Source organism: Hemitrygon akajei, chromosome 12 (genome assembly GCF_048418815.1).
Source record: "Hemitrygon akajei chromosome 12, sHemAka1.3, whole genome shotgun sequence".
Classification (NCBI taxonomy): domain Eukaryota; kingdom Metazoa; phylum Chordata; class Chondrichthyes; order Myliobatiformes; family Dasyatidae; genus Hemitrygon; species Hemitrygon akajei.
This window is the reverse complement of record NC_133135.1, coordinates 108621012-108634309: the sequence shown is the minus strand read 5'-3', so window position 1 is coordinate 108634309 and position 13298 is coordinate 108621012. Positions and strand designations below refer to the sequence as shown.

The 13298-nt window shown below is 37.8% G+C and overlaps 1 protein-coding gene across 1 annotated transcript in view; it reads right to left on the bottom strand.

Moving 5' to 3' along the window:
- Nucleotides 1-13298, bottom strand: part of LOC140737354 (cytochrome P450 2C19-like) — a 62814-nt gene that overhangs the window by 13661 nt on the left and 35855 nt on the right. The window contains exons 5-7 of the mRNA XM_073063805.1: nucleotides 5463-5639; nucleotides 3805-3946; nucleotides 790-977 (exon numbers count right to left, since the gene is read on the bottom strand). Coding sequence (XP_072919906.1) covers nucleotides 790-977; nucleotides 3805-3946; nucleotides 5463-5639 — 507 coding nt within the window. The remainder of the gene's footprint in view (nucleotides 1-789; nucleotides 978-3804; nucleotides 3947-5462; nucleotides 5640-13298) is intronic.

The window sequence follows — 13298 nt, the reverse complement described above, 5'->3', positions numbered from 1 at the left end:
AACAAAGATGAGGAAGAAATGAGGGGGACGTCATTGAAACTGATTGAATATTGAAAGGCCTAGACCTCAGTTAATGATAGGGGTCCATGGCATTAAAACTGCTAGGACCCCCTGGCCTCCTGGAGTGTATGGGATGTCCAGGGAGGGATAGCACCTCTAGTGAAGGGATTTGTCGTGTCCATTCCAAGGCAGCTCACTCATCTTTGGCCCCACTGGACACTCTGCTCCCACCTGTGGCTGCAAGTAACTGTCCTTATGTGACAGCAGCTACACCCCGGTACACCACTTCAACAGGCTGGCTAAAGCAGGCAAGGGTAGCCAGCAGCCTTATATCCCAGTGAGAGAGACGGACCTGTCTTAGTATGTGAAGTCAGCTCCAGTGGACTGGGCAGATCAGATCTACAGTGAGATCCAACACCCAGGAAGGTGATACTGTGCTGAAGAACGAAGACATGATGAGCCACAGAAGATGTCATGGTCATCCACTGCAACCAAGTAAGACCCCAGTTTGTGCTGTTCATTCATATCACTGGAGCCGGACTTTTGAGGTTGATAGAGAGGAACTGCCCCAGTGCAACAGCTTGTCCACTTTACAAACTCTCCCACACAGGTCTCCTGTCATCATCGGACAGGATGGACAACCACCACCATTCCTCCTCAGCAACAAGCAAGTTAAGAACACTGTACTTTCTGAAGTACAGAATAGCTGACGTGATTATTTAACTTTTGGTTCGATGTTATTACAAATAATACAAATAAAACATACATTATATTGATCTTGACTCTGACCTTGGGTATCAAATGTCCTCGGAAGTTCACATCACTTGTTGCCATGTGTGGAATGTTCATGGGAACGATGTCGATGTATCGCTGGACCTCATGGATGACTGCGTCAGTGTACGGCATCTTCGCTCGATCCTCAATTGCAGGTCTTCGATGAGAACCAATCACATCATCAATCTCATTATGAATCTTCTCTGGGAGAGGAAGATAAGATTTTGTTTCACGCATTTCATTTACAAACATTTCCCAACTTGTCAAATTGGTCAATATTGTCTGATTTTACACTCAGTGGTCACTTTATTAGGTACACCTGCTCATTAGTGAAAATTTAGGATTACAAGAGAGCCAATTTGAGACTCTGCAAATGTCTGTAAGGAGCTTGTACGTGCTCCACAAGTCCATGAGTCTCATGCTGTATCTTCACAGGCAAGCACAGGATCACACAGGCAACCAGAAGGGTTTAGTAAAACTAGGAATTTTATTAATAAACAAATCAGTTGAACTTACAAGGTCTTGGATAACTCGTGATAACTCGGCCAGAACTCCACTAGGTAGGGATCAAGAGAACAGAGACCTGAACGGATAGCACTACCCCTTTAAATACATTCCAGTGCACAAAAGAATCTGTGCCAATCTGATAAAACACCAAACTAATTAAAGGGTTAACCAGGAGCTATTCTAATAAGAGACAAAGTCCAATGAATTGGACACCTGCAAAATCTTGAAGAAGTAAATGGAAGGATCCAAGGACAATTGCAACTTAACTGTAAATTGGGGAAGATCTAACAATAACACATAAAAACCCCAAAGTTCATTAATTCAGATAATTATAATAAAACACAGAATACAAAATAAAAATTAAAGAGTCTTAAAGAACTCTACCGATGACCCAGGGTGGTGACGGTATGGGTTTCCTCTAGGTGCTCTGGTTTCTCCCACATCCCAGAGCCGTATGAGGTAGAAGGATAATTGGTCACATGTAACAGTAGTGTGGATTAGTTGGACCAGAAGGGCCTGTTACTGTGTTGTATCTCTAAATAAACGACGACCGTGTGGCTCAGCACAACTCCACTGCTGTATTCAAGTTTGCTGATGTGGATCCAGTCAAAGGCGGTGATGAATCAGCAGTCAGGAGGGAGATTGAAAATTTAGCTGAGTGCTGTCATAACAACAACCTCTCACTCAATGTCAGTATGACCAAGGAAATTATTATAGACTTCAGGAGAGGGAAACCAAATGTCCATGAGCCAATCTTCACTGGAGAATCAGAGGTGGAGGGTTAGAAACTCTGAATTCCTGGCTGTTACTATTTCAGAGGACCTGACCTGGACAGGAAAGTGCAATTGCAAAGAAAGCACGGCAGTGCCTCTACTTCCTTTGGAGTCTGCGGGGATTCAGGATGACATCTAAAACTTTGATAGACTTCTTTAGATGTGCAGTGGAGATGTATTGACTGAGTGTATGGAAACACCAATACCTTTGAATGGAAAAACATACAAAACATAATGGATTTGGCCTAGTGTATCACGGGTAAAGCCCTTGCAACCACTGAGCACATCGACATGAAACACTGCTGTAGGTAGACAGCATCCATCATCAGAGATCCCCAACACCCAGGCCACGCTCTCTTCTCTCTTTTGCCACCAGGTAGAAGATGCAAGAGTCTCAGGACTTGCACCACCAGGTTCAAGAACAGTTACTATCCCTCAACCATCAGGTTCTTGAACAAAAGGGGACAACTGCTCACACTTGCCCATCCATTGAGATTTTCCCACAACCAATGATCCTGTTTCAAGGACTCTTTATCTGATTATCTCATGTTCTCATTATTTATTGCTATGTATTTGTATTTGCATTTACACAGTTTGTTGTCTTCTGCACCCTGGTTGATCTTTCATTGATCCTGTTAGAGTTACTATTCAGTAGACTTGCTGAGGATGACCACAAGAAACTGAACCTCAGGGCTCTATACAGTGACATTTATGTACTCTGACAATAAAATTTACTTTGAACTTTGATTTTGACACTGTTGTGTAATTGATACACAACTTGCAATTTCCACAACTGTACCATGAAGACCATTCTAACGGGCTGTTTTGCCACCTTGTACGGGGTGTGGGCACTGCACAGCTGCAGAGAGCTGTAAACTTAGTCAGCTTCACATGGGCACTAGTCTCCATAGTATCCAAGATATTTTCAAACATCAGTGCCTTAGAAGGGCGGCATCCATCATTAAGGACCCCTATTACCCAGGGCATGCCCTTTTCTCATTGCTACCATCAGAGAGGATGTACAGGAGCCTAAAGGCACACACTCAATGTTTCAGGAACAGCTATTTCCCCTCTTCCATCTGATTTCTGAATGGACACTGAACTCATGAACACTACCTACTTTTCACACTACTTATTTAATTTAATATATAATTACTTACTGTAATTTAGTCTTTTCTCTATTATCATGTATTGCATTGTACTGCTACTGCAAAGTTAACAGATTTCACAACATATGTTGTTGATAATAAATCTGATTCTGAATGGAAGACAAGCTCTTTTATGGTCGACTGAAGAGTCTGAACTATACATGTATAGTTTGTTTGGTTGTATTTTTACTGATATTCTATATGGGCTTGTTGTCTTATATATGTAAGGACTGGGCCTCAAGCTGCAGTTTCACCTGGGGACGGGGGTGGTTGCTTTGGGACCAGTGCACTCCTCCAGGGGCGGTGTGGTGCGGTGTCCAGGCTGGAGCCGGCTCCCCCCACCGTGTTTGCTCACAGGAGATGGGCTCCATTGAAATCAACTGGAGATTGATGGAGTGAGTTTTTGATTCTTTTATTGTGTGATTATGATACCATTTGTGCTTGCTATCTTGTGAGTGCTTTGTGCTGTGTGTGACCATTGGTACTGTGTTTTGCACTTTGACCCCAGAGTAATGCTCTTTCATTTGGCTGTATTCATGAGTATTCGTGTATGGTTGGGTGATAATTAAACTTGAGTTGATTTGAATTGAATTAAAGTTTACCTTGAACTTCTGGATACTTTGCCAGGATTTGAAGAGCCCAGCGTAGTGTTGTACTGGTTGTTTCAGTTCCAGCCATAGATAAGCTCAGTGTCGTCAGCAGCAAGTTTTCTTGAAAGAATTCGGAGTTAAGCTCATCTTTTTCCTGACTCAAGGCAAACAAAAATCCATGTTTTAAACAGAAGGGATTATGCAGATGCTAGAAATGGTGAACAACACACACACACAGAGTGCTGGAGGGAACTCAGCAAGTCAGGCAGCATCTATGGGGGTTAATGAGCAGTTGACATTGTTTCAACCCGAGATCCTTCATCAAGGCTGAAACGGAAAAGGGCAGAAGCCAGAAAATGATGGGGGGCAGGGGGAGGGGGGAGGGAAAGGAAGGGTTGTTTTAACAACCTTTAGTTGATTTTCAACTTTAATTCAACTTCCTGGATCCTTATATTCTTTTTATTTTTTAATTTTATTACAGTTCAGCACAGAATAGGCCCATCTGGCCCTTCAAGCTGCACTGCCCAGCAATAACCCAATTTAACCCTAGGCTAATTATGGGACAATTTAGAATGACACATTATCCTACAAACTGGTACTGTGGGAGGAAACCAGAGCACCCAGAGGAAACCCATGCAGTCATGAAGAGAATGTATAAATTCCTTACAGGAGATGGTGGGAATTGAACCTGGGTCACCTGTACTGTAAAGCGTTGTGCTAAGCACTATGCCATCCTAAAGCTACCGTACTCTAAAATAGGCAAATGTTTGCAATAGCAGTTCCCCAAAAGAAAACCCAGAAAATCATGGAAGCTTTTAGGAGGATCTGTAACAGAGGACTGTTGACACAAAATGCCAGATTTTCTTTCTATAGGCACTGCCTGACCTGCTGAGAATTTTTGGCATTTCCATTTCTTAGTTTAGATTTCTAGCAGTTGTAGATAGTATTCATTGAAAAAGATAACCTTCTTTTGGGTGGCACAGTAGTGTAATGCTTTAGAGTACAGGCAACCCAGGTTCAATTCCAGCACTACCTGGAAGGAGTTTCCACATTCTCCCTGTGACTGTGTTGGTTTCCTTCAGATGCGCCAGTTTCCACACACAGTCCAAAGATGTACCACTTACTAGGTCAATTGGTCATTATAAATTGTTCTCTAGTTAGGTTAGGGTTGAGCAACATTAGGGATCACCAAGTAGATCACCAAGTCCTTCAGTGTCACCAAGAGGACATGGTCACCATCATCATGAGGAAATGTTGGAGATGGGTTGGACACGTGATGAGGAGGGAGGCCGACTCCATCATCAAGACAGGACTTCATTGCACCCCTGAAGGGTGGAGGAATGTGGGAGGCCAAAGACAATTTGGCACCATACCACAGAGGCAGAAATGAAGACCCTCAACCACACATGGGGCAAAATAGAGAAGATAGCCAAGGACAGACAAAGATGGAGGACCTTCATTGCAGCCCTAAGCACCATCGGTGTAATGGGCATTAAGTAACTAAACTGAATAAATAAATGGGCTGCTGGTTGGCGCAACTCTTTGGGCTGGAAGGACCTGTTCTGCATCATGTCTCTAAAATAAAATAAGAAGTGAAAAGTTATTGTCTTCAGTGTACTTGGTAGGACAGTGGGAAATGAATGAATGCAAGAAGTAGTTTATGCCATTACCTCATCCATCTTCGTGAGGAAGCAGTCGATGTAATCCCTTGGGGAGTCTTTCTGGACAGTCTGCTTGTGACTTTGAATAGTCTTGGCCAGAAAACTTTTCAATTTTTCCATATTTTGGAAGATCTTCTGGTGAGGTCCGGGCAGGAAATCCATGATCCTTGGGAAGTTGTTGTACAACTGCAAAACAAACACACCATATTCACAGACATGGTGCTGTACTGGATACCTAATACTCAGTTCAAAAAGTTCAAAGTTCAGAGGAGATTTATTATCAAAGTATGTATGCAGTATTCTACCTTGAGATTCCTTTTCCCACAGACAGCCACAAAACAAAGAAAACCATGAAAATGTTCAAAGGAAAACATCAAAACCCATCCCCATGTCCAAAAAGAAAAGAAAAACACACAAATGGCAAAAGAGTGAAAAATACAGAATATAAAACACAAAATCTTTCTTTTCCAATCTTTTTATTAATATCAAGATAGTAGATATAACATAATATTGCTACACAATTATTGGGATTACATTGTTAATGGTTAACATATATAACTATATATTCAGTTAATACACAGGTAACAAACCTCCCAAAATTGTTCAAGTACAAATGTAAAATACATAGAAAAAAAGATTAACATAACCAGAAAGAAAAGAAATATACCCCCCCCCAAAAAAAGCAAATCTAAACGATGCTAACCAAAAACTAAAAAAAAGAAAAGAACATGGGCTGTTTGTAACATCAAAAAAAAGCAAGGACCATTAGTGTCATCAACTCCGAACCTCCCTGCATATATTAACATTAACATATTAGGTTTGGAAAAAAGTCAAATCACATCATACGAAAGTGTTGAACAAAAGGCCTCCAAGTCTTTTCAAATTTAATGGATGGATCATATATAACACTTCTAAGTTTTTCTAAGTTTAAACGTAACATAGTTTGAGAGAACCAATGAAATGTGGTGGGAGGATTAATCTCTTTCCAATTCAGCAAAATAGATCTTTTAGCCATTCATGTAAGAAATGCAATCATCCGATGTGCTGAAGAGGTTAAGTGGTGTGGTTCTATCATTGGTAAACCAAAAATTGTAGTAATAGGATGAGGTTGTAAATTAATATTCAATACAGTTGAAATAATATCAAAGATATCTTCCCAATATTTTTTCAAGGAAGAACATAACCAAAACATATGGGTTAAAGAGGCTGTCTCAGAATGACATCTATCACACACTGGACTTATATGAGAGTAATAGCGAGCTAATTTATCCTTAGACATAAGGGCTCTGTGCACTACTTTGAACTGTATCAACGAATGTTTAGCACATATAAAGATGAGTTAACTAATTGAAGAATTTTTTCCTATTTTTCGATAGGTAAAGTAAGCTTAAGTTCCCTTTCCCAATGATTTTTAATTTTATTAGATGCATCTAAATGAATTTTCATAATTATATTGTAGATAGTTTCTATTGCACCTTTCTGAAAAGGATTTAAATCTAAATTTTTTTTTCAAACTATCCATAGAGTATAGATTCGGGAAAGTAGGAAGGACGGTATTTAAAAAGTTTCTAACCTGTAAATATCTGAAGAAATGGGATCTAGGTAAATTATATTTGTTAGATAATTGTTCAAATGACATGAAACAATTATCCAAAAATAAATCACAAAATCGTAATATACCTTTAGTTTTCCAAGTCGAGTAGGCTAGGTCCATAATTGAGGAATAGAAAAAAAAGTTAGATATAATAGGACTTGCTAAAATAAATTGATTCAACCCCAAAAATTTCCAAAATTGAAACCATATTCGTAAAGTGTATTTAACTATTGGATTATCTAATTGTTTATACAATTTAGAAAGAGCAAAGGGAAGCGAGGTCCCTAAAATAGAAACCAGTGAAAACCCTTGTACAGATTTACATTCGAGATTTACCCAGTGAGGGCTTGAAGTTATATTCAAGTCCCATAGCCAAAATTTCAAATAGCAGATATTAATTGCCCGATAATAAAATCTAAAATTCGGCAGCGCCAGACCACCCTCCTTTTTAGACTTCTGTAAATATCTTTTCCCTAGCCTCGGATTTTTATTCTGCCAAATATAAGAAGAAATTTTAGAATCAACACTATCAAAAAAGATTTCGGAATAAAAATTGGTACCACTTGGAATAAATATAAAAATTTAGGTAATATAATCATCTTGATAGCATTGATCTGACCTATCAATGACAAAGACATTGGTGACCAATTGGTAAATAAATGTTTAATCTGATCAATTAAAGGTAAAAAATTATCCTTAAATAAATCCTTATTTTTTTTTCATAATTTTAACCCCTAAATATATAAACTAGTCAGTAACCAATTTAAAGGGTAAACATCCATAAATTGGAACCTACATATTTAGAGGAAACAGTTCGCTCTTATTAAGGTTCAGTTTGTAACCTGAAAAATTACTAAACTGAGCCACCAAAGATAAAACTGCGGGAATGGATTCCTCAGGATTAGAAATATACAATACTAAATCATCTGCATATAATGATAGTTTATGTATCTCATTCCCACGGGTAATACCAAAAATTTAAGGCGATTCTTGAATGGCAATTGCTAAAGGTTCCAGAGCAATATCAAATAGTAATGGACTAAGAGGACAACCTTGCCTGGTGCCCCAAAATAAGTGAAAAAAAGGGAGATCTTTGATTATTAGTAATAACCGAAGCTACTGCGGTATGATATATCAACTTAATCCAAGACATAAATGTCAAACTAAAATTAAATTTCTCAAGTACAGTAAATAAATATGGCCATTCAACTCTGTCAAATGCTTTCTCAGCATTTAATGAAATGACACATTCTGGAGTACTACGTGAAGGAGTGTAAATAATATTCATTAATCTTCTAATGTTAAAAGAAGAGTAACGGTTTTTAATAAATCCAGTTTGGTCCACAGATATAATTCGAGGTAACACCTTCTCCAACCTAGTCGCCGATACCTTAGAAAAAATCTTAGAATCTACATTCAACAAAGATATCGGTCGATATGATGCACAATCAGTAGGATCTTTATTCTTTCTTAAAATTAAGGAAATAGAAGCCCTATAAAATGAATGTGGTAATTTACCTAATCTAATTGCTTCTTTAAAAGCTCTACCTAGCCAAGGAGAGAGAACGGAAGAAAAACACTTAAAGAATTCTACTGTATAATCGTCTGGACCTGGTGCTTTACCAGAATTCATTGAAAAAAATAACACTTTTTATTTTTTCATCTGTACTGAGAGCTTCTAATATTAAACGTTCTTAGGGTGATAGTTTGGGAAAATTCAATTTCCTTAGAAAGTCATACATGGGATTAGGATCATTGGGAAAATCAGAGTTATATAAAGAGGTATAAAACTCTTGAAAAGATTTGTTTATTTCATCATGATTAACTGTCAAATTATCATCCTGTTTATGAATCTTAATGATTTGGCATTTAACCGAGGCAGTTTTCAATTGATTAGCTAATAACTTGCCCGATGTAACACTATGTATGTAAAACTCACTTCTGGTTTTCATTAATTGATTTTCAATTGAGAATTTTCAATAAATTATGTTTATGATTTTCAATAAATTATGTTCCATTTGAAGCTTGACTCTGTTTATAAAGCTCCTTGCTAGGAGCAATGGAATATATCTTATCAATTTCTTTAATCTTATCAACCAATAATAATGTTTCATTCTTAATACATTTCCTCATACCAACAGTATAGGAAATAATCTGACCATGGATATATGCCTTAAAAGTGTCCCGAAGTGCTCCGTTGGAGATTTCTTCTGTAAAATTAGTTGAAAAGAAGAAATCAATCTATTCCTTCATAAACTTAACAAAATCTGAGTCTTGAAGCAGATTGGAATTAAATTGCCATTGTCTAATACTAGGAGCTGTATCTATTAATTTGATAGAAAGGTTCATTGGAGCATGATCGGAAATGGCAATAATGTCATAGTTACAGTCAATCACAGATGGGATGAGACAAGAGTCAATAAAAAAGTAATCAATTCTAGAATAAAAATGATAAACATGTGAAAAAAATGAAAACACTTTATCCTTGGGGTGTAGAAATCTCCAAATGTCCAAAATTCCAGAATCATTCATGAAAAAGTTGATAAGAGTAGCCAACTTGTTTGGTAAGGCTTGAATAGATATGGATCTATCCATCAAGGGATTCAAACAAGAATTAAAATCACCACCCATTATCAGCATATATTCATTTAGATCAGGTAAAGCAGTAAATAAGTTCTTAAAAAATTTGGGATAATCCACATTTGGAGCATAAACATTAGTCATAATCACTTATTTATTACAAAGTAACCCAGTAATAAACAAAAATCTGCCATTCGGATCGGAAACAGTATCATAATGAACAAATGTAATTGAGGAATCAATAAAAATTGAAACTCCTCTCACTTTAGCATGCAAATTTGAGTGAAACTGTTGACCCTTCCAAAACCTGAAAAAAAGCTGATTATCCTCTTTCCTCACATGAGTGTCTTGTACAAAATAATATGAGCATTCAGTCTTTGGAGTACTTTAAAAGTCCTCTTCTGTTTAATTGGATGGTTTAAGCCATTTGTATTCCAAGAGACAAAATTAATAATCTGAGCCATAATTTCATAGAATCAACCATTTGGTATGTAAAGAGTTAACCATAATGTGAATTTATGAACCCAGAAGAGGAACAAAAGCTCAGGGAGGAACCGGAGGTGATGACACTGCAGACATCTATGTAGCTCTAAGTCAGCCAAATAAGAAAACTAAAAATATGGAAAAACACCCCACCCTCCACCTGCAAAGACCCAAGACTAAGCCTAAAGAAGGCCAGAAAGAAAAATAACACTAAATCTATTCCCATTTCTCCAGAAGGCAACTCCAAAAATATATGTTAAAAAAGACCACCCAATATCCAGAAAAAAAATTAAGGATTGCACTATAACAATCTTCATAAAGTGGTTTCTGAAAACAGGAAAAAAAGTAAACGTCAGCGTATTATAAATCGGAGAAAAAACATAAACAATTAAAAATAACACTTCAAAAAACAAAAAGGCATTATGGGAAGAAGAACGCAAAAAGACAAAGAAATGGTGAAGTAAAAGAACAAGATAAAATATGAGATAAGAAAAACAAACCGCCATCTTGATTATACAAAACAAAAAGAGAACGGAGATATTCCTCCAAAAAAATTAAAATCCCCGTCAAATCATTAATAAAAAATGTCAAAAATCAAATAGTTAAGAAAAAGATTTGCAAAATTAATAGGAGAAAAAAAGATGAGTACATCAACTTAAAACTATAGTTAAAGTGTAAAGTATCACTACACTAGTAACCAAAAACAAAAATCTTAAACTTATAAAGATCGAACTTCATAGGAAAATTGTAGGCTTTAAAAAAAAGACGCATAAGTACAGAGTCAGGACTACAAAACCATAGATTAATTAAAGATGAGTGTCCAAAGCAGATGGATAATGTTCATTCAAAAAACTTCGAGCTGCACTTGTAGAGAGGAAGATATGGCGTTGTTCTTCCGAAGTAGAAATTCTGAGGCGCGCAGGGTAGAGTAACGCTGGTTTGAGACCCTTTCCATAACATTCTGACATCAAAGGTTTAAGAGCCAACCACACCTTCATCACTTCTGGGCTATAATCCTCCACGAGATGGAATTGATAATTTTGAAATTTAATCATACTTTGCTGACGAGCGATGTGGATAAGATGTTCTTTAACTTGCACATAATGAAACCGGACAATCACTGCTCAAGGTCTGGACCTAGGGATCAGGTGTCAAGGAAAAGAGCAATGGGCACGGTCCAGTAATGGGGGTTTGTGTGGAAATTCAGAGGTAAACACATCCTTTAAAAGCTGAGAAAAGAATTTTAAAGGGTCCCCTTTCTCGATATCTTTGGGGAGACTGATTATACGTAGATTCTGTCTTCTGGATCGATCTTCAAGATCGATGATCTTGGATTTGCAACTCTCCAACTGTTTAACTGCTGAAGACAGAGTTTGTTCCAAGCGATCAATTTTCTGATCTCTCTTCCGAGCTTTATCCTGTAGTTCTGTGATTTTGGATTGTTGTTGTTTCACTTTGTGACCGAGCGCATCCAAAGAGTCCTGAAGTGCCTTAAAATCTTCTTTAATATTTTGGCGTAGTTCAATAGATTGTGCATTTAAATGTTCCAACATTGGAAGAATAAGCGCTCTAGAATTAATAAAATCCATCTCCAAAAATCTAAAAAAGAGGGTGGCATGGCTTTACCTAACTTTTGTTTATATTATTGGGCAGCTAATATACACTGTGCTACCTTTTGGTCTTTCTTCCACGGCCAACCCAAGTGCCCTAATTGGGTGGCCATGGAGTTGAGCTCCACTAAAGAATTATCTATATCTGCACTTCTTGGCTCTGCACTCCCTAGTAGTCTGCCCAGATCAATAGCTAATCCTCTTGTTAGAGACACTTTGCGTATATGGGCTCAGTTCAGGAAATGCTATGGTTTCCAGGGGTTTTCCGTTTCCAGCCCTTTCGCACATAATCACCTTTTTTTACCTACTACGTACGATTCAGCATTCCATGTTTGGTATAGGAAGGGCATTAGACATTTTGAAGATCTTTTCATTGATAATCGCTTCGCTTCTTTTCAGCAGCTCTCTGTTAAGTTCAATCTGCCCAACGCTCATTTTTTCAGATATCTCCAAATCAGACACTTTATTGCTCCTTTAATTCCTAACTTTCCTGAAATGCCTGCGAAAAATGCTATGGACCTATTTCTTTCCATTAATCCACTAGGTAAAGGTTTAATATCAATTATCCGAGATAAACTAGCAGCCTTACGACGGGCCCCTGTGGATAAAATTAAAATGGCCTGGGAGCAGGATTTAAATATCTCCTTATCCGATGAGAGTTGGGACTCAGTTCTCAAATCGGTTAACTCAACCTCACTTTATGCTCGCCATTGCCTTTTACAGTTTAAGATTGTTCATAGAGCTCATATGTCTAAATCTAAACTATCTCGATTCTACCCTAGCATTAGTCCGCTCTGTGATAAATACAAGCCTCTCTCATCCATAAGTACTTGTTCTGTCCTAGCTTGGAGAAATTCTGGAAAGATGTCTTCACTACGTTATCGTGTATTCTGAATCAGCACCTAGAATCAAACCCCTTAATTGCTCTGTTCGGTTTTTGGGGCGAGACAGATTTATGTCTGGGTCCGACCAAATGCCGAATATTATCCTTTGCCTCTCTCCTGGCTAGATGCCTGATCCTCCTTAGATGGAGAGATGTTGCCCCTCCCACTCATGCACAATGGCTTAATGGCATTATGGCCTGCTTGGACCTCGAAAAAATTCATTATTCAGTTCTTAATTCGGATCTAAAGTTCCATAAGGTCTGGAGACCTTTTATCGAGTACTTTCATAACCTTCCTCTTGACTAGGGTTTTTTTTTTCTTTTCGGTCCCTTGCTTTCAGCTCCCTTTTTTTTCTGGTAGTAGGCATTATTATCCTCTGTTGCTAAGTGTATTCACAGTCTGGGAGTTTGGCTGTCCTGATTTATACTCTCTATATTGTGTTGTGGTTGGTCTGGAGTTGTTAACTCCAGGTTGTTAACTAGGGTTTTTTTTCTTGTGTTGTGGGTCTTGGGGAGGATACTAAGCTTACTTGTCTTTAATTTAGGTGCTTTTTTGTTAAATTCTCTTCCTTTGTAGCATATTGTCATTGTATGCTTAATTTTGCACTGTATTAATGTTCCTCATTGGGATTTGGGGTTTTTAATTTGTAAAATGTTTTGAAAAACTAATATATAAAAAAAAGTTCCAACATTGT